The following is a 26,697-nucleotide window of genomic DNA, read 5'->3' on the forward strand; positions in this document are numbered from 1 at the left end:
AGATTCTAGGCAGAGCTGTCTGGCTGGAATTCTGGCCTGACCATGTACAAGCTGTATGGACAAATGATTTCATTTCTTCAGACTTCCAGCTTCTTATCTAAAGAATGATGATAGGAACAATTTCATGTGGGTGGCATAAACCCTCATAAAATGCTTAGGGCATTCCTGGGTACATAGTCAGAGCCCAATAAATGCTGCTATTATCATTAGTGGAATGCAGGCTCGGCACCAGGTACCAGGAACACAAAGATGGGTGAGACCGTGAGAGTGGCGGCGTGCTTAGCTGTGCCAAGGCGATGGGCTGTGAAAGCGATGGGGCTGATGGGTACTGTGCTGTGTGAACAGTGCCCAGCTATTCAGCACCAGGATTCATGTCCTGAGGCCCAGGAACTGCTGCTTTTAAACTGCCCTGCTGGGCTTTGGTGTAGTTTAGCAGTGCTTGCCTCGCATGTACTAGGGAAGCCAAGCAGAGCTGTGCATACCTGTCATTCTAGCCACTTTGGAGGTTGAGGCAGGAGGGTTGCTTAACACCAGAAATTTGAGGCCACATCCCAAGACTTGGTCTTTCTTTTTTTTCCTGACAGTCTTGGGGCTTGAACTCAGGGCCTGAGCACTGTCCCTGAGCTCCTTTTGCTCAAGGCTAGCACTCTACCACTTAAGCTACAGCACCACTTCTGGCTTTTTCTGTATATGTGGTACTGAGGAATCGAACCCAGGGCTTCGGCTTCATGAATTTTTTTTTTTTTTTTTTGCCGGTCATGGGGCCTGAACTCTGGGCCTGAGCACTGTCCCTCAGCTCTTCAGTTCAAGGCTAGCACTCTACCACTTGAGCCACAGCGCCACTTCCAGCTTTTTCTGTTTATGTGGTGCTAAGGAATCGAACCAAGGGTCTCATGCATGCAAGGCAAGCACTCTACCACTGAGCCACCTTGCCAGCTCATTCATAAAATGCTTATCTTCAATTAACTACCAAAAATCCGGAAATGGAGCTGTGGCTCAAGTAGCAATAGGACAGTTGAACCAAAAGGCTCAAGGACGGCACCTAAGCCCTGAGTCTAAGTGCATGCGCATGTGTACACACACACACACACATACACACACACACACACACACACATTAAGCTCGACTCATTTCTCGGCATTCAGGACGCAGAAGCAGAAGATTGCAAAATCAAAGCCAGCTTCGGCTACACAGGGAGACTTAATCTCCAAAAATTAAAACTAGGGGTTAGAGGCATGGCTCAGGTAGTAGAGTGCCGGCCAATGAGTGAAAGAATCAGATACCAACTTTAAGTTCTGATCTTGAACAACAACAGCCAAAAAAAAAAAAAAAAAAAAAACCACCACCACCACCACCAACAACAACAAAAAACCTAAAAATAAAGGTGGAAAAGGAATGCAGAAGGAGTGGATGGAGTGGGCAGTGGCCGCTCATCCAGATCAGATTTTACACACTGTGACCCCTCCAGCAGCTACTTTTCATTAAGTAAAACTTCCTCAGAACCCAGCCATGCCTCATGTATTTACATGCTGTCTGGGGCTTGCTTTCATGCTTCTTGGCAGAGTTGAGCAATTGCAGAGATGGTATGACTCGTAAAGCTGAGAATATTTACCGTCTGGCCCTTTTAAAAAAGTTGGCCATTCAAGGAAATACCACATTCCACCCACTAGAATGACTATAATAATAACAATAATTTAAAAAAAGACAACAAGAAGGACATGAACAAATTGGGACTGTTACATACTGCTAATGGGAAGGAAAGCTAGTGTGGCCACTTTGAAAAACAGCATTTCTTCAGGCCAAATAGAGAAAGAAAATCATGCAGTGAGTCCACTCCATGGATACATTTCCTGAGCTAAATGAAAATGTCTCCTCCATGCAAACACAAACCAGAATGTTCATTGGAGTGTTAGTTTCTGCCAATACTGGAGTTTGAACTCAGAGCCTCATGCTCTCACTTGGCTTTCTTGCTCATGGATGGCACTCTACCATTTGAGCCATGCCTCCAGCTCAGGTTTTCTTTCTGGTTTAATTGGAAATGGAGACTCACAGACTTTTCTGTTGGAGTTTGTTGTTGTTGTTGTTTGTTTTGGTCAGTTGTGGGCCTTGAACTCTGGGCCTGAGTTCTACCTCTTGAGCTACAGCACCACTTTTGGTTTTCAGGTGGTTTATTGAAGATAAGAGTCTCATGGACTTTCCTGCCTGGGCTGGCTTTGAACCATGATCCTCAGATCTCAGCCTCTTTAGTAGTTACGATTACAGGCATGAGCCACCAGTGCCTGGCTGGAGTTATCTTTGAATCACAATCTTCTGGATCTCAGCCTCCTGAGCAACTAGGACTACAGGTCTGAGCCACCAGTGTTTGACTCACAGAATTATTTATAATAGCAAAAAAAAATGGAAATAATTCAATCTGTCAGTTGATGAATGTATACATACAATGTACTGTAGCTAGACGCTGGACAGGGATCATAGGAGGATGCTGGGAGTTGGGCACATACTGGGCTCAGGGAGAGGCCTCACAGCAAGAACTAACTCAGTAGGTCTCAAATTAGAGATGTAGAAATCAGCCAGGCACCGGTGGCTCACGCCTGTAATCCTAGCTACTCAGGAGGCTGAGATCTGAGGCTCACAGTTCAAACCCAACCCAGGCAGGAAAGTCCATGAGACTCTTAACTCCAATAACTACTTAGAAAAAGCCAGAAGTGGTGCTGTGGCTCAAGTGGTAGAGTATTAGCCTTGAGTAAAAAGAAGCTCAAGGACAGTGCCATGGCCTTGAGTTCAAGCCCTATGACTGATAGAAAGAGAGGGGGCGGGAAGGAAGGAAAGAAGAAAGAAAGAAGCCCTGGGTCACCTAGCTACAAACTGGCAGCATTTGGATTTGAACTGAAACACTGGTCTCTGGGAGTTCCCACTCCTCTTCCTCCTCCCTCCCCTAAAGCTAGAGATGAAAAACCCAGGCCTGAGTTCATGCCAGGCAAGCCCTCTGCCAAGAACTACATCGCCAGCCCCAGGTCCTGAGTTTTTGTTTGTTTGGGCTGGTACCGGGGCTTGATTTCAGGGCCTCACGCTCTCATTTGGCTTTTTCACTCAAGTTTAACCACTTGAGCTAGACCTCATTTCTGACTTTTTTTGCTGCTTGAGTCTCCCAGACTTCTGCCCAGGCTGGTTTCAAACTGTGATCCTCAGATCTCAGCCTCCTAAGTAGCTAGGATTACAAGCGTGAGCCACCAACATCTGGCTGGCTTGAGTTCTTTTTGTTGTTGTTGTTTGTTTGCCCACATCCTGGGCTTGAACTAGGCCTGGGCTCCATCCTTGAACTTCTTTTCCTCAAGATTAGTGCTCTACCACTTAAGCCACTTCCAGCCTTTTCTGGGTATTGGTGATAAGATGCTCATAGACATTTTGCCCAGGCTGGCTTTTTTTTTTTTTTTTTGGTTGTGGGGCTTGAACTCTGGGCCTAGGTTCTATCCCTGGGCTCTTGAACTCAAGGCGAGCACTCTATCACTTGAGCCACAGCTCCACTTACGGTTTTCTGGTGGTTAATTGGAGATAAGGGTCTCATGGACTTCTCTGCCCAGGTTGGCTTTGAACCATGATCCTCAGATCTCAGCCTCCTGAGTAGCTAGGACTACAGGTGTTAGCCAGTGGCACCCTGCCCAGACTGGCTTTGAACTGCAGTCCTCAGATCTCATCCTGTTGAGTAGCTAGGATTACAAGGGTGAGCCACGGCACCTAGCCAGTTTGAGTTTTTAATTGTCATGCTACATTGACAGCCTTGTTTGAGGCTCACTGTAATAGTTGCAAGTCTCAGGTACAAGGTCGGGTACGTGCTGAGAAAATGCTGGAGACCAAGTTGAGCTGCAAGTCTCTACACTTAGGTAGAGAGAGGGAAAAAAAGTTCACCCAAACACTTTTGCTGATTGTGACGTCTCATGCATTTTATTTGATAAGACTCAGCATCTTAAGAACGCTAATGAGAATGGGATATAAAAAAATAGTTCAGAAAAAAAATTCCCCATGGTGGCCCACTCAAAGTTTGGTGAGTTCAATACCTGTTAATCTATTAGAGTCAGGGATCATGGTTTTAACCTTATAAAGACGGTGTAGGCATGTTGGGAAGGAAGGGTAGGTGGTGATTGGTCTGGTTCTAATCATCTCATTCCTTTTTCCCACCTTCGGTATTTCTCCCTAAGTCACTATTCTAGGCAAGGAGGACCCAGTGAGAGAAATCTTGTTATTTTTTTTTTCTTTCTTTCTTCTTTTGGTTGGTTGTGGGGCTTGAACTCTGGGCCTGGACACTGTCCCTGAGCTCTACAGCTCAAGGCAAGCGCTCTACCACCTGAGCCACAGCGCCACTTCTGATTTTCTGGTGGTTCATTGGAGATAAGAGTCTCATGGACTTTCCTGCCCAGGCTGGCTTTGAACAGCGATCCTCAGATCTCAGCCTCCTGAGTAGTTAGGAATATAGGCATGATACCCCGCACCTGGCTGGTGTTATTTTCGAATCAAAATTAAATTCTCTTTCAATTCAGGTCATGAGTTGTATGTATAAATCTCAGGTAAACCTAGAAGGCCTTCCCTCTGAGTCAGAATCTTTTATACAGGGTGGAACTTTTTCCTCACCTGAATCCTGTCAGTCGTGTTTCTTCCATGGAGAGGAACCAGGAAAAGGTTATGTTAATGGCAGTCAGCAGGCCCGTCCTCTTCCACACAGCAAGTGGCCCAGCTTTGAGAGGCTCAGTCAGCAAGAGGATCAGGGCCGCCAAACACATAATTCTGTTGATTGGCCCAAGACTCAAGATACCATAAATTCACCCAGGTCTCAGGAAAGAGAGAGAGATAGAGAGAGGAAGGGGGAAAGAGAGAGGGAGGGTGAGGAAGAAAGAAAGAGAGGGAGGGGGGAGAGGGGGAGAGAGAGAGAGAGAGAGAGAGAGAATCCAAGTTGGAGTTATAGGACCCAAGAGATAAAGTGATTCACCACAAAATAAGACTAAGAGGCTTTCCGGAAATGAACAACCTTCTGAAATGCTTGCCGGAAGTCTTCATTGAACACAGTATAGATTATAGGATTGATGAGGGAGTTTAAATAGCCTAGCCAAGTAAAGAAGTCAAAGAGAGCTGGGTGGATCCAGCAGGAGTCCCTGCAGATGGGTAGGACCAAGGATGCCACAAAGAAGGGCAGCCAGCAGATGATAAAAGCTCCCAGAATGATCCCCAGGGTCTTCGTGGCTTTCCTTTCCCGAGCAGCAGAGATCCTCTTGCGTTCCAGGATGCTATCAGCCAGCTTGATTTTCACATGGTTGAAAAAGAGAGGAGAGCCAGCTGTGTGTGAGTGGCCTTCGTGGAGACTGGGATTGAGTGAGCAGAGGGAAGACCCCGCAGAGCCTGTGATGAGATGGGCCGTGGTAAAGCGCTTCCCATAGAGAGAGGGCGGATTCAGGATTCGGCTCCGGGCCACTACGTAGATTCGGCCATAGAGGATGATGAGCAAGAGGGATGGGATGTAGAAGGCCCCACAGGTGGAGTAGATGGTGTAGGAGATCTGGGAAGTATTCACCAGGCAGTCTGAGATCTCCTCCTGAGCCTTAGCCTGCCTCCAGAAGAGCGGTGGGATGGAGATACAGATGGAGATGACCCAGACCACGGCGATCATCAAGGCTGCGTGGCCTGCCGTCCTGCGCTTGCTGTACTCCAGGGCGTCTGTGATGGCCCAGTATCTATCCAGAGCGATGACACAGAGATGCAGGATGGAGGCTGTGCAGCACGTCATGTCAGAAGACACCCAGATGTCACAGAGGATTTGGCCGAAGTTCCAAGTGTGAGTGGTAGTGTAGGCAATACTGATGGGCATGACCAAGATGGAAACCAGGAGGTCGGTGGTGGCCAAGGAGCCAATGAGATAATTGGCTGGAGTGTGGAGCTTCCTGGTGAGCAAGATGGTGGTCAGAACAAAGGCATTGGAGAGGACAGTGGCCAGGGTGACGATGGACAGGACCACGGCCAGGGAGATCTTCAGTACCTGGAGGGTCTCTGGATCCCAAGCCTCTGGGGTCCCCGTCGTGTTCAGGGATCTGTTGGAGACCTCCTGGAGAAGGCCTTCTACTGACTGGTTGGGTGGAGACATGCTAGGAGGCTCGCTCTCTCTACAGACAGCTGCACTCAGGGTTTCTGCTTGCTTGGTCCCCAGAGCAAAGTCATCACTTCTGCTTCTCGAGGGTGAGAGCCAAGCAGCAGAGGACAGACCTCAGGATGAGGCTGAAGAATATGGAGGCAGTGAGCGCCACTAGGCTCACTGCTCTGGAACCTTTGTCCATCCAGCAGAGAGCCCAGGCCCCAGGAACACAAGCTGAAGTTTGTTAGATAATCGTCAGGATATCACAAAGGGAGACAACCTGGGGTTCATGTTTTTGGCATTTTGGGCTCCCGATGGAATGAACACTTCAAAATCCCCTCCCTCCCCCAATCTCTGATCAGAGCAGATTGTGGACTATCAGGTTGCTTCCAGGGAACTTTGAAAACTAGAGATGAAAAGAAGTACCAGTGGATTCAGAGAAGCCATACAGGCCGCAGCTCAGCTTTCCCAGGCTCATTTTGACGCATCATGAAATACTGAACTCTGGTTCCCGTCCCACTGATCGTTTTTGAGGCTGAACAGACAAAACATTCTGGTTACCAAGACTGGAAGAATGCATGACTGGAGAGAAGGCCAAATAAACGAGATCGCTATCCGCTCGCTGACATGGATGCTTCTGGGACTTCAAAAAGAAGAAGAAGAAAAAAAAGATAAAGTTAGGTTTTAGCAAGATGAATCTGAAGGTTGGAATTATAAGAATAAAAAGGCTGCTGCTGCTCAATGCTGACTGTAATATTATAAACCTGCCCTTCTCAAATGGGAGGAGATGGGGGAGAGAGGGGCATCCCCACCCCCACAATTCCCAGAGGACAGAGTCATAGCTGTTGGAACTACCACGGATTTGAGACAACGACGTGAAATCAGCGCTGTAAACTGTGCACCAGAAAGCTTCCTTCTGTTTACTCAGGCAGGGAAGCTCAACCAAGCCCAGCTGGGCACAGGGTGTGGCGGGAGGACACAGGAAAAAGCATCAGATCATGACTCCATGCATTGCTCTACGGAGTATCAGGTCAGCTTCTCATTCCTTCTCTTTTTTTCTAGTTCATGCTTTATATTTTATTTTTGGCCAGTTGTGGGGCTTGAACTCAGGGCCTGGGCACTGTCCTTGAACTTTTTTGCCTAAGGCTAGTGCTCTAGCACTTGAGCCACAGCTCCACTTCTGGTTTTCTGGTGGTTAATTGGAGATTAAGAGTTTCACAGACTTTCCTGTCCAGGCTGGCTTCAAACCTCCATCCTCAGATCTCGCCCCTCTGAGTATCTAGGAGTAGCAACTAGTGTCCAGCTCAAAGAGGGTAGGGGTTTTTTGGTCCCTCATGCTCACGCTAGGAAATATGGAAAATTCAAATAAATAATAAGAAAAGTAGCCAGGTCCTATGGCTCACGCATGTAATCCTAACAACTTGGGAGGCTAAGATCTGCAAATCATGGTTCAAAGCCAGCCTGGGCAGAAAAATCTGTAAGACTCTTATCTCCAATTAACTATCATGCCCTGAATTCAAGTCCCATGGCCAAAAAGAAAAAGCGATGACTGGGTGCCAGTGGCTCACATTTGTAATCCTAGCTACTCAGGAGGCTGAGATCTGAGGATCCAGCCCAGGCAGGAAAATCCATGACACTCTTATCTCTAATTAACCATCTGAAAACTGGAAGTGATGCTGTGACTCAAGTGGTCGAGCCCTTGCCTTGAGCTAAAGACCTCAGGGACAGCACCCAGGCCCAGAGTTCAAGCCCCATGACCAACAACAACAAAAAAAGTTTCAATCATGCTTGCCTATGAGTTTTCATGGTTCTCAATTTAATATACGTTCAACGATGTTCCATCGATGTTCCACTCCCAGAACATCTTTCTTTTTCTTTTTTGGTTGGTCGTGGGGCTTGAACTCTGGGCTTGGGCACTGTCTTTGTGCTCTTCAGCTCAAGGCGAGCGCTCTACCGCTTGAGCCACAGCGCCACTTCCGGTTTTCTAGTGGTTTATTGGAGATGAGTCTCATGGACTTTCCTGCCCAGGCTGGCTTTAAACTGCTCTCCTCAGATCTCAGCCTCCTGAGTAGCTAGGATTACAGGCGTGAGCCACCGGCGCCTGGCTATCTTTATTTTCCTTTTTGGCAGGACTGGAGATTGAATTTAGGACCTTGCTCTTGCTAGACATGTACTCTACCACAAGGACCATAGTGCAATGGTTATTTTTGCAGTAGTTATTCCCAAAGTAGGATCTCCTTTTATTTCTTGGGTTGTGATCCTCCTGTTTGTGCTTCCCTGTGTCACTGGAGATGTGTGTCAGATGTGTGTCACCACACCCAGTCATTAGTTGAGATGGAGTCTGACAAAACAACCTGTTTTTGCTTGTTTTTGTCAGTCATGGGGCTTGAACTCAGAGCCTGGCACTGTCCCTGAACTCACTCTTTTTGCTCAAGGCTAGTGCTCAGCCACTTTGAGCCCCAGTGACACTTTCTGGCAGTTAGTTGGAGATAAGAGTCTTACAGACTTCCCTGCCCAGGCTGGCATTGAACTGCCACCTTCACATCTCAGTCCCCTGAGTAGCTAGGATTACAGGTGTGAGCCACCAGCACCCAGAGCAACCTGAGCTTTAATGTCTGTTCTACTCAAGATTTGCTGTGCAGCCTGGAGTGAACCCCCTTCCTTCCCTGAGTCTTAGACTTCTTTCCCCATACAGTGACCAGCCCTGGGAGCCTAGGAAAAAGCTGAAAGGCATCAAGCATCAGTGTCATGATTCCCTTCTTTTCTTCAGCTGGGCTCAGGGCCTTGCCAGGGAAGTTCAGTCTGTATCTTTTGATTAGATTTTTCAAACATTAAAAAGCTAAATTTGAGTCAGGTGTAGTGGGGCCCACCTGTACTCTCAACATAGAGGAGGCTGAGGCAGGAGGCCTGAGCTGGAGGATAGCCTGGAATACACAAGAAGACCCCATCTCAAAGCAGAGTAAAACAAAATAAAAAGGAAGCTAAGCTTGCTGTGTTTTCCTCCCACTCCAAGCCATGGCTGCTTCATCTAAAAACATATCTGCCCAGGCTGGGAAGGTGGCTCAGTGGTAGAGCGCTTGCCTTGCATGCATGAGGTCCTGGGTTCGATTCCTCAGCACCACATAAGCAAAAAAGAAAAAAGCCAGAAGTGGTGCTGTGGCTCAAGTGGTAGGGCACTAGCCTTGAGCTGAAGAGCTGAGGGACAGCGCCCAAGCCTAGAGTTCAGGCCCCACGACCAGACCCCCCAAAAATAAAAGGAAACAAAACATATCTGCCCAGAAGAAAAGAGCTTTAATTGAGAAAGCAAAGCCTAATCTACCAATTCGGAAATGTATCCCCAAGTTTAAAAGGATTATTGACTTGTTTGTGGCATTCTCTCTATGCTCCAGGCAGTCAGCCAGAGCTAAAGCACCCAAGCCGTTCAGGGGACAGTATGGCCCTCCACTTACAAATGGGCCAATAGATGCTCAGAGAGGTGATGTCACCCGCCCAAAGCCACCCAGCTGGAAGTGGAAGAACCGGGTCCACAGTGTTGGAAATTTCTACCTTTCTCCACATTGCTACAATTCAGCAAGAAAAGCCTCGGGCGGGCACAAGTCTGAACCCCAAGGTGACTGGTGACTTATGTTTCCAGCTCCCCCCACAGCCCCCTCCTGCTCCAGGCTCCATTCGACCAAGCCTCCCATTGGTTTTCCTCCCACTCTGGTTCCCAAGGAAAATGGCTGGACTGTTTGGAGTTTTTCTTCCCTGCAGACATCCTGGGTGAGCAAGATGAGGAGCGGTCAAGCCCAGTCTCCCCAGAGACTGTCTCCTGAGCTTGGAGGTGTTCCAGTGACCTCACACAGGCCGAGGTGTGGGTGACGCATGGCTGGGAGCCTGGTGGGTGACTTAGCCCTGGGTGATGTCTCAGGAAAAAGGACAGAGTGACAACCTTGACCAGAAAGCCCGGCAGGCTTCAGGGTTGTCTCTCTCCTTTCCTGCTGTTGGCTGCGCAAGGTTGGGAGAAATGCCCATCATCCTACGGCCTCTGGACATGCCATTTCCCCCAGCAGGTAGATACATTTTGTGGGATTCGTGTGTGTGCATATGTGTGCCACTATTGGAGCTTGAATTAGGCCTGAGTGTTGTCTCCCCCCATCCCCTGTCCCACCCCAAGTTAGCATTCTACCACTTGAGTCACAGCTCCACTTTCGGCTTTTTGGTGGTTAATTGGCAATAAGAGACTCCGACTTTCCTACCTGCGCTGGTTTTGAACCATGATCTTCAGATCTCAGCTTCCTGAGTAGTTAGGATTACAGGAGTGAGCCACCAGTGCCCTGCTGTAGGAACCCAGTTAGCGAATAATTTGGTATTGCGGCGTGAAACTAATAATGTGGGAATCACTTCAGGATCCAGTGCTCATGGATGTGCACAACAGTGAAACTTCTATGGGTTGGTTCATCAGAAGCCACAGGAACAAGAAGGATGCTATATAATGAGTCTATGCATACATATTTTACACACACACACACACACACACACACACACACACAGAGCCGCTTTTGTTGGGCCTGTGAACAAACTAAGAGCGCAAAGCTTTGCAGCTCTGCCTCTATTTGTGTATGTGTCTGCTCTAAGCCAGTCTCCCTGCAGTCACTGGGCAGTCGCCTTAGAACCCAGGAAGGGCAGGACTTGCCACTGGTCAATGATGTCTTCATGGAGACCAAAACTACCTGGAGGAACGACAGTGCTTCCTCAGGACAGACCACCTGCCAGGCAACAGTGGCCCACTTGCTCCTGCTCCCCTCAAATGACACAGTGGTAGCAACTTCACAAACCCTCCAGAACCAGGGCTGGTGGTGGTGGTTCATACCTGGAATCCTAGCTACTCAGGAAGCTGAGATATGAGGATCTCAGTTAGAAGCCAGGCCAGACCAATGTCAGTGAGAGTCTTATCTCCAAGTACTCAGCAAAAGTCTGGATGTGGAAGTGTGGCTCAAGTGGTAGAGCACCACCTTGAATGACAAAGACAAGTGAGCTGGGTGCCGGTGGCTCAGACCTGTAATCCTAACTACTCAAGAGGCTAAGATCTGAGGATCACACCCACATACACACCAGATTTTGTGGCAGATTATGTATCTGTAAACAAAGAAAATCGGTCTGTTGAGATCTGCAAAAAACAAGGAAGATACAGAGGGGGGGGAGAGAGAGAGAGATTCTACCTGCCAGGGGAGAGAAGAGTCTTCCTTCCCATTTTTAGATGTCCATGAGTGACGACCTGTTACGCAAAAAAAAAAAAAAATTCATTTCTAGCAATTCTTTTGTTGTTGTTGTTGTGATTGGTCATGGGGCTTGAACTCTGGGCCTGGGCACTGTCCCTCAACTCTTTTATTTTTAATTTTTAATTTTTTTGGGTCCGGTCGTGGGGCCTGAACTCCGGGCCTGGGCGCTGTCCCTCAGCTCTTCAGCTCAAGGCGAGCGCTCTACCACTTGAGCCACAGCGCCACTTCCGGCTTTTTTTCTTTTTGCTTATGTGGTGCTGAGGAATCGAACCCAGGGCCTCATGCATGCAAAGCAAGCGCTCTACCACTGAGCCACCTTCCCAGTCCCTGTCCCTCAGCTCTTTAGCTCAAGGCTAGTCCAAACAGACCCAACAGCTCCTAAGAAATTATACCAAGAAAGCCAGGCGCTGGTGGCTCACGCCTGTAATCCTAGCTACTCAGGAACTTGAGATTTGAGGATCACAGTTCAAAGCCAGCCCAGGCAGGAAAGTCCTTGAGACTCTTATTTCCAATTAACCATTCAAAAAACCAGAAGTGGTGCTGCGGCTCAAGAGGTAGAGTGCTCACCTTGAGCTTAAGAGCTCAGGGATTACACCTAGGCCCAGAGTGCAAGCCCCACCACCACCAACAACAACAAAAATTATACCAAGACATTCTTCACCCAACAATTCCTCCTAGGGGATATCGACAAATCCTTCCCCCGCCCCCTGGGCCCTCTGCCCCATCGGTAAATTGGGGTGACACCACTTTTCTCCCAGAAGTGTTCTGTGGTTTTAGTGAGGGGGGGCATATTGGCACAGTGGCGGGCAACACAGTCAGAGCCCCCTTTATTTCTCTTGACTGAAGTTTCCCACCCAGGGCTCAGGGGACTTGCAAGAGGGGAATCATTCCCCTCTTCTTTCTGAAAGATCTTTAACCAAGTCATAAAACCTTGTCACAAGCAAGGAAGATAGATGGCTTTAATGGATGTGTGGAAGCCAATCTCTTCCTTTTAGAGAAAAAGCAACGGACTCTGCGAGAGAAGATTTGTGGCAGTAGAATAAATCCTCCACCAAGGAATTCATGTCTGTGTTCTTTAGAAGCTGTGTGGCATCGATGAGTGAGCCCTGGCTAGGGAAAACACTCCACAAATCAGAGCGCTTTCCATTGTACAAAAACACTTGCCCCCTGCCTCCCCACTCCCACAAGGATGTGAGTGTGTACATCTTTCTGTGTCCGAGTGCAAGTTCTATTTTATTTTTGTTGGTCATGGGGCTTGAGCTCCGGGGCTGGGCCCTACAGGCCCCATACTTCCTGTTTTCTGGTGGTTAATTGGAGGTAAGAGTCTCATGGGGGCTGGGTATGTGGCTTAGTGGTAGAGTGCTTGCCTAAGCATGCATGAAGCCCTGGTTTCAATACCTCAGTACCACGTAAACAAAAGTGGTACTGTGGCTCAAGTGGTAGAGTGCTAACCTTGAACAAAGAAGAAGCTCAGGGACAGTGCCCAGGTCCTGAGTTCAAGTCCCAGGGCTGGCAAAAAAAAAGTCTCATGGGCTTTCTTGGCTGGGATAGCTTTGAACTGCAATCATCAGATCTCAGCAATAACAGGTATGAGCCACTGGTACCTAACAGTTTTACTTTATTTGTGCTGATATAGGGGCTTGAATTTAGGGCCTTGGTGCTGTCCCTTAGCTTTTTCGTGCAAGACTGGTGCTCTATCATTTGAACCACAGCTCCACTTTCAGCCTTTTGGTGGTTAACTGGAGACAATAGTCTCATGTATTTACCTGCCTGGACTTGGCTTTGAACCAGGATCCTCAGATCTCAGCCTCCTGAGTCACTAGGATTACAAGCATGAGCCACCAGCACTTGGTAAGTGTGTGTTTTAAACTCTAATCAGTCTATGGAAGTGCAAGCAAGTCCGTCTCACAGTTCATTTCTCTAATTATAAAACCTGCAAAAGGGGCTGGGAAGGTAGCTCAGTGGTAGAGCACTTGCCTTGCATGCATGAGGCCCTGGTTCGATTCCTCAGCACCACATAAGCAGAAAGAAAGAAGCCGGAAGTGGTGCTGTGGTTCAAGTGGTAGAGTGCTAGCCTTGAGCTGAAGAGCTGAGGGACAGCGCCCAGGCCCAGAGTTCAGGCCGATGACCGGACCCCCCCCAAAAAAAATCTGCAAAAAGCAAGGGTTGGGGGGGTGTCAGGGGGAAAGCAGGCGAAGTTCTGATCTAGCCTTTCCACTTACAGCAGTCCACTCAACTCAACCCTGAATGAGGTTTGTGGTATAGTTCTGTGGGAGCGCCAGCACTGCAAAAATAAAATGAAATTAAATTAAAAAGCATGCATGTCCAGCAAAAAGATGTCTACAAGAACTTGTCACCGGCAGCACTCTTTGTAACAAACTGGAAACTACCTAAGCAAAACATCAGCAGTAGACTGGATGCATAGTTGTGGTACGCTGATGAGGCAGGATGCTGGAGTCAGGGCGAACCAGGTCCAGATGCATAGAACCACAGAGAGTTGAGCAGAAGCCAGACACCATGTGCCAGCAGACATTGCAAAGTTCACCAGCAGGCAAAGCTGCGGCCCACTGATGAACCTTTGCAGGGAAGGTTAGAGGTAGCAGGAGGTACTTCTAGGGCAGATCTTGTTTTGTTTCTTGGGTTAGATGTGTTCATCTGCATAAAGAATCAGGCTATACTCTTGTGTTTCAGGCACTTTTACTTTTGTAAGAACAAAACCACAAAAAAACTTTTTATAAAAAGCTATGATCCGCCAAATACTACAAAGTAAGCTGTACACCCATGGCTCACACCTGTAATCTTAGCTACTTATGAGGCTGAGATCTGAGGTCCCCAGTTAGAAGCCAGCCAGGGTAGCAAAGTCCATCAGACTCTTTCATTGGTGGTAGTGGTGATGGTGGTACTGGTAGTCATTTGGCTTTTACTCTGGGCTTGGGTACTGTCCCTGAACTCTTCAGCTCAAGGCAAACACTCTACCTCTTGAGCCACAGTGCCACTTCTGGTTTTTTGGTAGTTAATTGGAGATGAGTCTCATGGACTTCCTGTCCAGGCTGGCTTTGAACCACGATCCTCAGATCTTAGCCTCCTGAGTAGCCATCAGACTCTTTTAACTACCAAAAAAAAAAGTGGAGCCTGTAGCTCAAGCGGTAGAGCGCTAGCCTTGAGCCAGAAAAGCTCAGGGACAGTGCCTAAGCCCTGAGTTCAAGCCCCAGGACCAGTACTAACCAAAACAAAACCAACAAAAATAGCTAAAAAGAGTGATTAAGAAGAGCCTGAGTGTTTAAGTGCCTTCAACAGCACTTCTGTTGGTCCTAGGCAGACCTGGACCTCTGGCTCAGATTTTTCATGTGGAAAATGGACACTATTAACAGAAGCGACATGGTAGAACAGACTGTTCCTTAAGTTACAGCTCCAGTGGGCCCTGCTTATCTGCAAGTTTTGCTCTCCATGGTTTCAGTGACCTCAGAGTCCACTGTGATCCAAAAATATACCATGGAAAGTCCCAGAAACTGAGCAGTCCCTAAGTTTTAAATTAGGCACAGGGTCTGAGCAGTGTGATCAAGTCTGCCGTGGTTCTGTTCCGTCCCACCCTGGATGTGACTCATCTCTTTCTTGATCCAGGGTTTCCATACTATATATGTCCCACGCGGCCTGCCCATTAGTCACAGAGGAGCTACCTCGGTTATCAGATCAACTGTCCTGGTATCGGAGCTGGCCTTCACAGCACCCCTAGGTTGTAGCCACTTCACACCGCATGTAGGCCCAAGGCACTCCCCTGACCTCTTCTCATCGCTAGGACATTACATCATCGCTCATCACAAGGTGAGTGCTGTGTGCAAAAAGATAGAGAAGAAAGAAGAGAGATACCGCAGTCACAGTGTGTGTGTGTGTGTGTGTGTGTGTGTGTGTGTGTGTGTGTGTGTGTGTGTGTGTGTGTGTGTGTGTGTGTGTGTGGGCATGTGCGCTCCTGCTACAAATGGAACCCAGGGTCTTGAGCTCTACCCACTAAGCCAAATCCTAGCCTTATATTACAGTATATTGTGATAATCATCCTATTTTTATTTATTGATTTTTGCCAGTTCTGGGGCTTGAGCTCTGAGACTGGGTACTGTCCCCGAACTTTGTGCTTCCTAGCATTCTACCACTTGACCTATAGCTCCACTCCCAGCTTTTTGTGGTTGAGAGTTTCATGGACCTTCCTGCCCAAGTTGGCTTCAGATCATGATTCTCAGGTCTCAGCCTTCTGAGTGGCTAGGATTACAGGTCTGAGCTACTGGCATCTGACACCATTCTATTATTATTAATTCTGTGGTGGTACTGGAGTTTGCACTTGCTCAGCTTGGTTACTGGGCTGTTGCTTTACCATTTGGGTCATGACTCCAGTCCCATTCTATTTAATTATTATTGTTAACCTTACTGTGCTTAGTTTGCAAGTTAATCTTCAAAATAAATACATATAAGAAGAAATAGAAGAAGCAAGTGCCAGTGGTGCACAGCTGTAATTCTAGCTGCTCAGTAGATTAAGATCTAAGAATTCTGGTTCAGAGCTAGCCCAGGCAGAAAAGACCATGAGATTCTTCTCTCCAATTAATTAGCAAAAAGCTACAAGTGGAGCTGTGGCACAAATGGTATAGTACCGGCCTTAAGGAAAAAAGCTAAGGGACAGCACTCTGGCCTTGAGTTCAAGCCCCAGTATTAATACAAAAAGAAAACAAACAAAAAACAAGCCACTCTAGGAGCTGTGGCTCATGCCTGTAATCCTAGCTACTCAGAAGGCTGAGATTGGAGGAACACAGTTTAGAAACCAGCTCAGGCAGAAAAGTCTGTGAATATCCTATCTCCAATTAACCAGAAAAAAGCCAGAAGTGGTGGTATGGCTCAAGTGGTAGAGTGCCTGCTTTGAGCTAGAGTGCAGGGCTCCAAGTTCAAGTCCTGCACACACGTGCACACACGTGCACACACACACACACACACACACACACACACACTATAAAAAGACCCATGCCGATGGCTCATAATCCTAGCTACTCAGAAGGCTGAGATCCAAAGGATCTCAGTTTGAGGTCAGCCTGGGCAGAAGAGTTCATGAGAACCTATCTCTAATCATCAAAAAGCCCAGCTAGAGGTGTGGCTCAAGTGTTGAGTAACCAGCTGAGCCAAGTATGAGACCCTGAGTTCCAGTCCTGTGCTAATGATGGATAAACAGATAGATGGATCTAAAAACTACATTTATCAGCTGGGTGTGGTAGTGCATACCAGTCATCCCAACACTGGAGAGGTAGAGATAGGAAGATCTCTAGTTGGAGGCCAACTTGGACTATGAAAGGAGAACCTGTCTCAAACCTACAAACAATTCCAAAGCATTTTTTCAGTTGTCACACACATACACACACAATGTATATCTTAAAAAATTACTGTCTGTATGGATGTATATGTTTTTGGGAGATGGAACCCAGAGCTTCACCTGTGTTAGGCAAGTACTCTACCTGAGCCACACCTCCCTAACTTATCTTTCTATTGGACAATGCTACTCTGGTACTAGGGGTTTTCAGTGGGGTGCTATCACCCCCTAGGGGTCACTTTGGGACACTGCATTTCCTGGGGGGAGGGTGGAACAGTACAGTACAGGGAGCTCTGTGGGTGGGGTTAGGGGGTGGCCAGAGCTAGAGAAGACCAGCATTGGGTACCAGAGCTTACTGGGTACCAGGCACTGCCCTAAGCTTCTCCTAGGCAGGAAGATTGCAAGTTCCAGGCCGGCCTGGGATCCATTAGAACACTCCATCTTAACAAACAAGAAAATAGCTTTAGTTGGTCACTGGTGGTTCACACCTATAATCCTAATTACTCAGGAGGCTGAGATCTGAGGGTTGCAGTTCAAAGCCAGCCCAGACAGGAAAGTCTGCAAGACTCATCTCCAGTTAAACGCCCCTTCTCCCCCTAAACGGAGTAGAGCTGTGGCTCAAAGTGGTAGAGTACTAGCCTGAGTGAAAAAGCTGGAGGACAGAGTCTAAGTGCTGAGTTCAAGACCCAGGACTGGCTCATGTGCATGTGTGTGCACTCGCACGCATGCACACACACACACACACACACACACACAGAGCCTTTACTGGGATCATGCTGTGTGCTAAGCTCCATCATTCCTCCTGAACCAAGTCTCCCTCTGCCAGGCCTGGTAAGAGGCAGATACACAGCATCTTTATTTAGCACTTGGCACAGCCCAAAGGAAAGGTTGGAAGTGGTAACTGCAGGCGATCTTACCATTGGCTGTGTTCATGCCTGCCTAGAGATTTTATAAAACAAATAAACAAACAAAATCAGCATCTAGCTGGGCGCTGGTGGCTCACACCTGTAATCCTAGCTACTAAGGAGGCTGAGATCTGAAAATGGCAGTTCAAAGTCATCCAGGGAAGAAATGTCCCTGCAAGACTCTTACCTCCAATTAACTACCAGAAAATAGAAGTGGAGCTATGGCTCAAGTGGTAGATGGCTAGCCCTAAGCACAAGAGCTCAGGGGCTAGCCCTGAGCACAAGAGCTCAGGGACAGCGTCCAGGCCCTGAGTTCATGCTCCACAACTGCCAAAACCAAAAAACAAAGGCAACATCTGGGGGTGTGGATCAGGGCTTGAAGTTTTGCCTGTGAGGAGGGCAATCGTAATGTCAGCCCTGGGATTCACTTAGGCTCAGAGTGAGAAGGACTCCTACAAATTGCCCAATCTACCTCCTTCATGGTGACACACAAAGAGGCTCAGAGAGACTGAGAGCCTTGCTCAAAGTCAACAGCGAATTCCAGGCAGAGTCTGCAGACTCCCACCAGGGCCCAGTGTGCCATCCACTGCCTCCTGATTGCACAGGAACCTGAGATGAAGGAGGGAAGTCTTGGCTCATGCCATATGCTTTGGACAGTTTCAAGTCTCCCCCAACCACTCGATTTCTCACAGTGGGGGCAATCCTGAGAGCAGACTGGCAGGCTGACTGTGCTCTGCAAGAACCCTCGAGAAAGAATTGCATGCTTTGGCCATGGAGTGCAACCTGCCTGGAGTCTCCCGACTCCACATGCTGCACATCTGGATCTCCAGAGAGCGCTGGAGCTGACAGAACGAGACCATTTTCAGGGAAGAAGAGAGGCTGACTGCATAAACAAGGTACTAACCGAAAGGACTTCATTTCCTAGAAATCAAACACTGCGTTCAGTGTTTACAGGGTCCAGATCTGGTTACCATCTGCTTTCCCTGCTCAGCGGCACAATGTGGCAGCGAGTAGGGGCACAAGCTCCAGATTTTGGTGAAGCCACCAGTCAGGAAGACAACTTGCTTTCCAGCTACCTTATTAGCTGTGTGACCTCAGGTAAGTCACTCAACCTCACTGGGCCTGTTTCCTCAAATCAAAGTCCTTGATGCCTAACATGTATTGGTGATCTTGGGAAGACTCACCAGTGGCCCTAGGGAAACACTTCTGGTACTGGGGGCATGTGCAGGCAGGCCAGTGTTTGTGGGTTTCTCTCCCCGCAACGTGGGACATCTCTGGAGTTGCGGTTTGACTTTGTTCATGGATGAATGTCTTGGGCTTAATCTTGACAGGTACTCAACAAAGATTTGCTCGAGGAAGCCAGGGACCAGTGGCTTACACCTGCACTCCTACTTGGCAAGCTGAGATGAGAGGACCATGGTTTGACACCAGCCTGGATGTAACGAGAGATATCTGGGAGATAACTTTTTCTTTTTTCTCTTTCTTTCTCTCTCTCTCTCTCTTTGTTGGTCATGGGGCTTGAACTCTGGGCCTGGGTGCTGTCCCTGAACTTTTCAGCTCAAGGCGAGTGCTCTACCACTTGAGTCACAGCGCCACTTCCACTTTTTTGGTGGTTAATTGGAGATGAGTCTCACAGACTTTCCTGCCCAGGCTGGCTTTGAATCAGGATCTTCAGATCTCAGCTTCCTGAGTAGCTAGAATTTACAGCCCTGAGCCACTGACACCCTGCTTTTGCTTTTGTCATTCATGGGGCTTGAACTCAGGGCTTGGGTGCTGTCCCTGAGCTTTGGTGCTCAAGGCTAGTGCTCTACCACTTTGAGCCACAGTGTCACTTCCAGTTTGAGAGTGACTAATTGTAGATAAATGTCTTATGGACTTTTGGTCTTGGGCTGGCTTTGTATCGGGATCCTCAGATCTCAGCCTCGTGAGCAGTTAGGATTACAGGCGTGAGTCACCAGTGCCTGGCTCAGCAAGATCTCTTCTGGCACATTCCTGTCATCTTAGCTACATGGGAGGCTGAAGTCAGGAGGATGGAGTTTCCAGGCAAGCGTGGGCAGGAGAGTCCACTAAGAATACATCTCAGCAAAAGAAGCTATGTGTGCCTGTCATCCCAACTAGGACAAGGAGCACAAAATAAGTGAATTATAGTCCAGGCATAGGCTTGGACAAAAATAGAGACCCTATCTCAGAATAACCTGAGCAAAAATGTAGCTGTAAGTGTGGCTCAACCATAGAGTACATGCCGAACAAGCACAAGGTCCTGAGTTCAAACCCCATCTTACACATACACAAAAAGAAAAAGAAAAAAAGAAAAGATGTACTCAAAGAACCAACAAAAGAATATGGTTTTCCTTTCTATAACTCTGGCTCCAATTGCCTTTTAGTTATCTTCAAACCCAGCCAAGCCATCATCTTTCTCTGGTATAGACCAGCCTTTCTGACAATATCTGGCATTCTGCTCTTCTTCCATGCCAGCTGCGAAACTTGATTGCCCTGCCCTGCCCTTCCTTTTCCATCTCCTCCCCTTTTTTTCTTCGCTTCTCTCCCTCCCGTCTCCCTCTTTGTGTTTCATGGTGCTGGGAATCCAGTCCAGGGATTTGTGAACCACACCCCCAGCCCAGCTCTCAAACTTGGGGTTCTCTCTCCCAATCTGCCCTGGCTCTTCATCAGTGATCTCACAGAAATGGGGACGTTGAGGCTCACACAAGACACTGGCCAAGTCTAAAGACTTGGTCTTAACAGCACAGATTGCTCGCGTCCCTGCAGGTCCCATCTCCAGTCCTCTGTCTTCTCTTCCCATCTTGGGTCAGGCTCTGATCTCTGCCTGGGAGAGCGATCTTTCCCATTCCCCTTCTCACATAGAAGCTTCCAGGAGGCCTTTGTCTAGGAAGCTGCCATTCCCTGGTCCACTGGCCTGAACTCTCTCTCCTTGCATCCCTCTCTGGACTCTAGGTTTGCCTGTGCAGCTTACTGCCAAGATGTGCTCATCTCCTCTCTGCTCCAGTGCCTGGAGCACTCATAAGGAATCTAGAACAACTCTTGTAAAGTTCACATGGCCCTGGAGCTGAACACTTGCTTCATGTCTGTAATCCTAGCTACTAAAGAGTTTGAGACCTGGAGGACTGAAGTTCAAAACCAGCCTGGGCAGCAAAGGCTGCAAGACTCCATCTCCAATTAACTAACAAAAAGCCGGACTGGAGGTATACCTCATGTGGTAGAGTACCAGTTATGAGCAATCAATTTAATGAAAGCACAAGGCCCTGAGTTCTAACCCTGATATCAACACAAAAGCAAAACCAAACAAATAGACTCTAGAGAAATATAGCATTGGGCACAGGAGTGTTGCTCAATGGTAGAATGCCAAAGTAAGCTGGGTGCTGGTAGCTCATGCCTGTAATCCTAGCTACTCAGGAGGCTGAGAGCTGAGGATTGCAGTTCAAGCCATTCTGTGCAAGAACCTCTGTGAGACTCTTATCTCTAGTTAATAACAACAGCAAAAAAAAAAAAAAAAAAGAAAAGAAAAGCCAGAAGTGGCTCTGTGGCTCAAGTAGTAGAGTGCTAGCCTTGAGCAAAAGAAGCTCAGGTATAGCACCCAGGCACTGAAGTTAAGCCCCAGGACTGGCACACACACACACACACAAATGCCAAACACAAAACCCTGGCTCCGGTCCTTACCACCATGCATACAAAATCAGCAGCAACGGGGCTGGGACGGTGGCTCAGTGGTAGAGCGCTTGCCTTGCATGCATGAAGCCCTGGGTTTGATTCCTCAGCACCACGTAAGAAAAAAGAAAAAAAGCCGGAAGTGGCGCTGTGGCTCAAATGGTAGAGCACTAGCCTTGAGCTGAAGAGCTGAGGGACAGCGCCCAGGCCCAGAGTTCAGGCCCCACGACCAGACCCCCCCCACAAAAAAAAATCCCAGCAGCCACCACCATCCACTTCCCCTAATCACTAAGAAGGTTGGAAGACTATAGTTTGAAGCCAGCCTAGGCACCCAAGCAGAAAAAATTCATGAAACCTTTCTCTCCAATTAACTAGCACAAAGCTGGAAGTGGCATTCAAGTGATAGAATGCCAGCTTTAAGCAAAAAAACTAAGAACAAGAGGCTTAGTCAGTACTGGCACGTGCACACACACACACACACACACACACACACACACACAATAATAACAATAAGTAACAGTATTCACCCTCCCTCCCTCTCTTTCTCTTTCCCTTCCTCCCTCCTTCCTTCCTTTCTCTCTGTCTCTTTCTCTTTTTCTTTCTTTCTTTCTTTCCTTTTTTGTTGGTTGTAGGGCTTGAACTCAGCCTGGGCACTGACCCTGAGCTCTTCAGCTCAAGGCTAGCACTCTACCACTTGAGCCACAGAGCCACTTCCGGTTTCCTGGTGGTTTATTGGAGATAAGAGTCTCAAGGAGGGCTGGGTAGTTGGCTCAGTGGTAGAGCGCTTGCCTTGCATGCATGAGGCCCTGGGTTCGAATCCTCAGCACCACATAAGCAGAAAAAAAGCCAGAAGTGGCGCTGTGGCTCAAGTGGTAGAGCGCTAGCCTTGAGTTGAATAGCTGAGCTGAGGAACAGCACCCAGGCCCAGAGTTCAAGGCCCATGACAAAAAAAAAAAAAAAGAGTCTCAAGGACTTTCCTGCCCTGGCTGGCATTGAACTACAATCCTCAGATCTCAGCCTCCTGAGTAGCTAGGATTACAGGCATGAGCCACCAGTGCCCGGCCCTTCTTTATTTTTGACAGAGTCTCACTGCATATTCCAAGCTGGCCTTGAACTCTCCATCCTCCTGCCTCACCCCCTTAGTACTGGGATTACAGGTGTTGCCACCACACTTAGCTTCTGTCCCCTATTTATAACCTCCAATGGCTCCCTGGTCTCTTAGCATCAAATCCCAAACCCTCACCATGACCCATAAGGCCCTTTGTGGTCTACTCTCCCCCTCTCCCCCCGACCTTGACCTCACCCCTTTCTACCAGCTGCCCACTTAAATATCACCGCTTTGACCAGCCGACACACCATATCTCTTCCTCCCTTACCTCGGACTGTGTTCATTTTAGCACTTACCACAGGCCTATCTGATATTTCCACTCATTTGGTGGTTCTCTCCATACGCTCCCTATGCCTCCCCTATTAACACATACCTTCTGTCTAGCTCATTGCTGTATCCGCAGGGCCTGAGCAACGAAGGACTGGCTGACAATAAATGGATAGGTTGCCAGCCCAAGAAGTGCTCTGGGCTGGAGATATCAATTCATGAGTCACGTGCACAGAGGGGGTAGTAACTAAAGCCAGAGGGGTGGATGCAATCACGAGGGCCTACAAGGGCAGAAGGGGCTCTGGAGAACAGAGCAGTTTCTAGCAGTGCAAAGGTCCGTGTCTGCCTGATCAACAGAAGACAGAGGAAAGAGAGGACAGTGTTGTCTCAAGAGCCAAGAGAAGAGTGTTGCTGGAGGGAGAGTGTGTGGTGGAACTGTTAACTGCTGCTGAGAGGGAACGTTAAAGCTGAAGGCAGTTTCCTAGGGCCTGAGGCTAGGCATCTACCATAAGAAGGACCTCTCAGGTCTGGGAACTCCAAGCTCGCTGCAGCTGCATTTCTGCTCATATACACAGCACTGCCAAAGAACAAAACAACAACAACAACAGTTCAGTCATTCATCCACGGCCTGGGAGAAAAGGGATCTCCGGGGGACCCACTCCAGTACCTACCCATTAGGCTGCTGGCAAACTTTGAGGAAGCACTTCTCTATTTCTGGCTCAGTACAAAGTGGACAGAGTGGAAGCTTCAGGCCTTTCCAGTCATGCCCGGCTGGTCTGCACCCCAACTTCCTACATCCCCTGCCAGGGCCTGTACCCCAATTTCCTACATCCCTGCCAGGGCCTGGCTTTCTGGATGAGTCCATGCCAAGCCCATCCACTTTTGCCCACCTGCAGGGCAGGATCGAAGATCGAAGGCCCAGCTGCTCAAGTAGCCACTCTGCTGTCACAAACAGCAAACACATGCTCAGCCTGCAAACACCAGCAAGGGATCCCAAGGAGGAGATGGGAGGTTGCTCCCATGAACCAGCGTGGCGATGCCTCCAGCAGCTGAGCTCTTCTGGTTGAGGGTCAGGTGTTCTGTTAAGTAATGGGCCCATTGGATTGACAACAAGCCTGAGGGGTGGACATTGTTATTCTTGCTGCTCAGAGAGGTTAAGAGCTTTCCAGAGATTTCAGTTAGTGCACAGCTAAGGGCAGTTTGTTAATGCAGCCAACCTGCCTTAATCCTTCAACTTTCCCCAGAGCTAGCACAGCAGGGGGTTTTAGCCCTACAGCTTCCTACAAGGAGTAAGATCCTGGGCAGGATTCATGCTCCTATTCTCTGCATCTGCAATAACGCAGTCTTTTTCTTAGGACCCTTCTAGATTAGCTAAGACTTGTCACAGATTTTACAGGATATAATAAAATGGCACCTCAGCTGGAGGATCACAGTTTGAAGTCAGTCTAGCAGAAGAAAAAAAAAAAAGTCCACGAGACTTTCATCTCCAATTGACCAGCGAAAAGCTGGATCTGTGTGTGGTTCAAGTGGCAGCGCAGGGACAGCGCCCAGGCCGTGAGTTCAAGCCCCAGGACCCTCACAGAAATGCATTAATTAAAATGGCATCCCATTGATTCCCACGCGTCTGCGGGCTGGAGAAGCATCCTCTCCAGGATGGCTGTGCATACCCAGGCCGGAGAGATGCCAGGGACCCGGCCAAGGTCACAAGCAAGCCAGCGCCCTCCCCGAGCCAGGCTCCAAGGCCCCCCCAGAAAGGCGGCGCGGGGCGTGGGGAGGGGAGGTGCCCCGGAGCTGCGCCCCGACCTGGCCGGCAGGGGGCAGCGCCCGCTTCCCCGGCCTCCCAGGGCCACGTGGGGGCGTCGCAGCCCCGGCCTCGGGGAGCCCCTCGCGCCCCTCGGGTGCCGGAATCGCGCGTCCGGGAGCCCGGGCCACCTGTGCCCGCCCCGGGGACCCAGGCTCCGACGGCGACCCGGGACGCTGCCCTCGGGCCCGGCTGGCGCCCCGCCCGTCCCGAGGCGCCGCAAGGCGGCTGCGAGTTAGGGGCGCCCCCTGCGCGCGCCTCTTCCCCCCGCAAGACCCTCGGGACCCCCGGGCTGTGCCGGGCTGCGCCGCGCCCCCTCCCCGGTCTCACTGGGCTCGGGCGCTCACCACTGCCCGGGGCTGGCAGGTGCGGACGGGCTCCGGGTGCGCGCTCACCGTCCCGGCATCCTGGAGCTCCGGCTTCGTCTCCGCCGAGACCCCGCCGCCCGCCGCCCGCCGCCCGCCGCCCGCCGCCCGCCGCCCGCCGCCCGCCGCCCGCCGCCCGCCGCCCGCCGCGCTCCCAGCGCCCTGCGGCTCGCGCTCCGCGCTCTGCCCGCGCCCGCCCCGCCCGCCGCTCCCCGCGCTCCCCCCCCAGCTCCTCCCCTGCCCGGCTCGCTCCCCACTTGGCCCCCGCCCTCCAGGAGGGGACCCCCCCCCCCCAGTCCCAGCCTCTCCGGTCCTCGAGTCCCTACCTGCCCGGGTCTGGGACGCAGGCGGAGGCCCCGGGCTCGCTCCCATTCCCCACCTGTGGGAGGACGGTGGGCCGGGCGGGGGTCCGAGTGCGCCCCGAGAAGGGCCGGGCCGGGCCCCGCGCACCCCTGCTTCCTGTCTTCATCCCGAATTGGATTTTCCTTTCTCTCTTTACGAAATAGATATTGACTTGCTCTGTGCCGGGTGCGATCGAGGCAGAGCACGTGGACGGGACCGAGGGCGGGGTGCGGGGCCTGGGGCTTGAAGGCTGGGGGGGGGGGCGCCCCCAAACGCCTACGCCACACACACAACTATGAAGGGCAATCAAGGGGGAAAGGAGGCAGAGAGGGAGAACTCACTGCGTTGGAGCCAGACGGCAGAGGAAGGGGTGCTGCCCCAGCACCATCCGGCGTGGACAGCACCAGCCAGGTCCAGGGCTGGACAAGCCGTAGAGGTCAGAGGGGGTAATGCAGAGGATTCTGAGGGCCAGCCGGGCTGTGCAGGGTTCCAGCAGGTGTCGGGGTGCTGAGAGCCAGGGAAGACAGAAGACTTGAGCTTAAAGAGAGAAACAGCAGGGGACTTCCACCCCAGAGACACAGAGCCTGGGCCGGGTGTGTGTCCACGTTTCCTACAGCCCGGACTGAGCTGGTCTGCTGTGTCCTTGCCAGTGTTTTTGGGTCTTTTGAAGCCTTGTTATAAGGAGCATCTTGATGAGTTGTCCCTGTTATCATTATTAAGTGACCTTCTGCCCCTCTAACATTCTGTCAGGAAGTCTTCTTAGCTGGGGGTCAGGAGGAGACTGGCTGCATCTACAGGCACCCCACACAGCTGTTTAGAATCTGGCACACCCCCAAACTCCGCGGCTCTTCCTCACATTCTTCTCAGTGTCCTTCTGTGTCCTTCTGTCTGCACAAAATTCTCTACCCACCTGGCCCTCCCCTCCTGTGCCTACACCTCATTCTTCTGGCTTATCATCTGATGATTGGCTCGAAGCCTCTCAATCTCTTCTCTTTTTTGGAAGGCTGTGATCAATGATCATTAATAATGCACAAGTTCTTTTTGTCTTAGCGCAAATCCCAGGCAAATAAATCTCTGGCAAATAGTCAGGAGTTATCGGCAGGCAACCACACCTCTACCATCTCCACTCTGCTCAGGTCCTGGGCTCTTTGCCCACATAGGAAATAAGAAGATTGAACCATGCCAACTGCAGACATGGCCCCAAATAGACCCTGACCCAGAGTCTCAAAGCAGCAAAGGGTCTCTTCTCTGCAAAGCTCAGCATTTGGAGCTCCTGCAGTTGAAAATTTACACGTGTAATCTCCAGGGCACATTCTGGGTGTGTGTCCTTTGATTAAAAAAAAGACCCTGGTGGTCCCAAAAGCTGCCCTAAGTAGGGCATTAGCGGGGCAAACCTCTCCTGAGAAGCCTTCTAATGTAGCACCTGATCACAATGGATGATGATAAAGGCAGCTCACAATGGTAAGAGACATTGGAAAGCTGGCTGGCAAAAAAGGCTGGGTCTGCAGAGGGTTTGTGGCAGCTTCTCA

The 26,697-nt window shown here is 49.7% G+C and overlaps 1 protein-coding gene, 1 long non-coding RNA gene and 1 pseudogene across 4 annotated transcripts; 1 reads left to right on the forward strand and 2 right to left on the reverse strand.

Moving 5' to 3' along the window:
- Window positions 1–4,474: 4,474 nt before the first annotated feature.
- Window positions 4,475–10,978, reverse strand: LOC122115264. Its single transcript, XR_006148738.1, has 3 exons — window positions 10,968–10,978; window positions 10,886–10,888; window positions 4,475–4,621 (listed from the first exon to the last, which is right to left on the reverse strand). It is a non-coding gene; the product is annotated as an uncharacterized LOC122115264 (long non-coding RNA).
- Window positions 4,890–24,887, reverse strand: Htr1d (5-hydroxytryptamine receptor 1D). Of its 3 annotated transcripts, none has more exons than XM_042688655.1 (3): window positions 24,809–24,887; window positions 11,317–11,372; window positions 4,890–6,758 (listed from the first exon to the last, which is right to left on the reverse strand). In XM_042688655.1, the coding sequence occupies exon 3, from the start codon at window positions 6,125–6,127 to the stop codon at window positions 4,994–4,996; it is 1,134 nt and encodes a 377-aa protein (XP_042544589.1). In that variant the 5' UTR covers window positions 6,128–6,758; window positions 11,317–11,372; window positions 24,809–24,887; the 3' UTR covers window positions 4,890–4,993. The 3 variants fall into 3 exon arrangements, with proteins under 3 accessions (XP_042544589.1, XP_042544588.1, XP_042544590.1); XM_042688654.1 differs by lacking the exon at window positions 24,809–24,887 and adding an exon at window positions 15,054–15,115; XM_042688656.1 differs by lacking the exon at window positions 11,317–11,372 and having other exon boundaries at window positions 24,809–24,860.
- LOC122115159 overlaps window positions 18,621–26,697 on the forward strand; it is a 35,921-nt pseudogene continuing 27,844 nt past the window's right edge.

This window comes from Dipodomys spectabilis, unplaced genomic scaffold (genome assembly GCF_019054845.1).
Source record: "Dipodomys spectabilis isolate Male_0828 unplaced genomic scaffold, ASM1905484v1 ptg000118l, whole genome shotgun sequence".
NCBI lineage: Eukaryota > Metazoa > Chordata > Mammalia > Rodentia > Heteromyidae > Dipodomys > Dipodomys spectabilis.

Bases quoted from the DNA above. Each gene is read 5' to 3' on its own strand.
- Htr1d (XM_042688655.1), bottom strand. From the start codon at position 6,127: ATGTCTCCACCCAACCAGTCAGTAGAAGGCCTTCTCCAGGAGGTCTCC.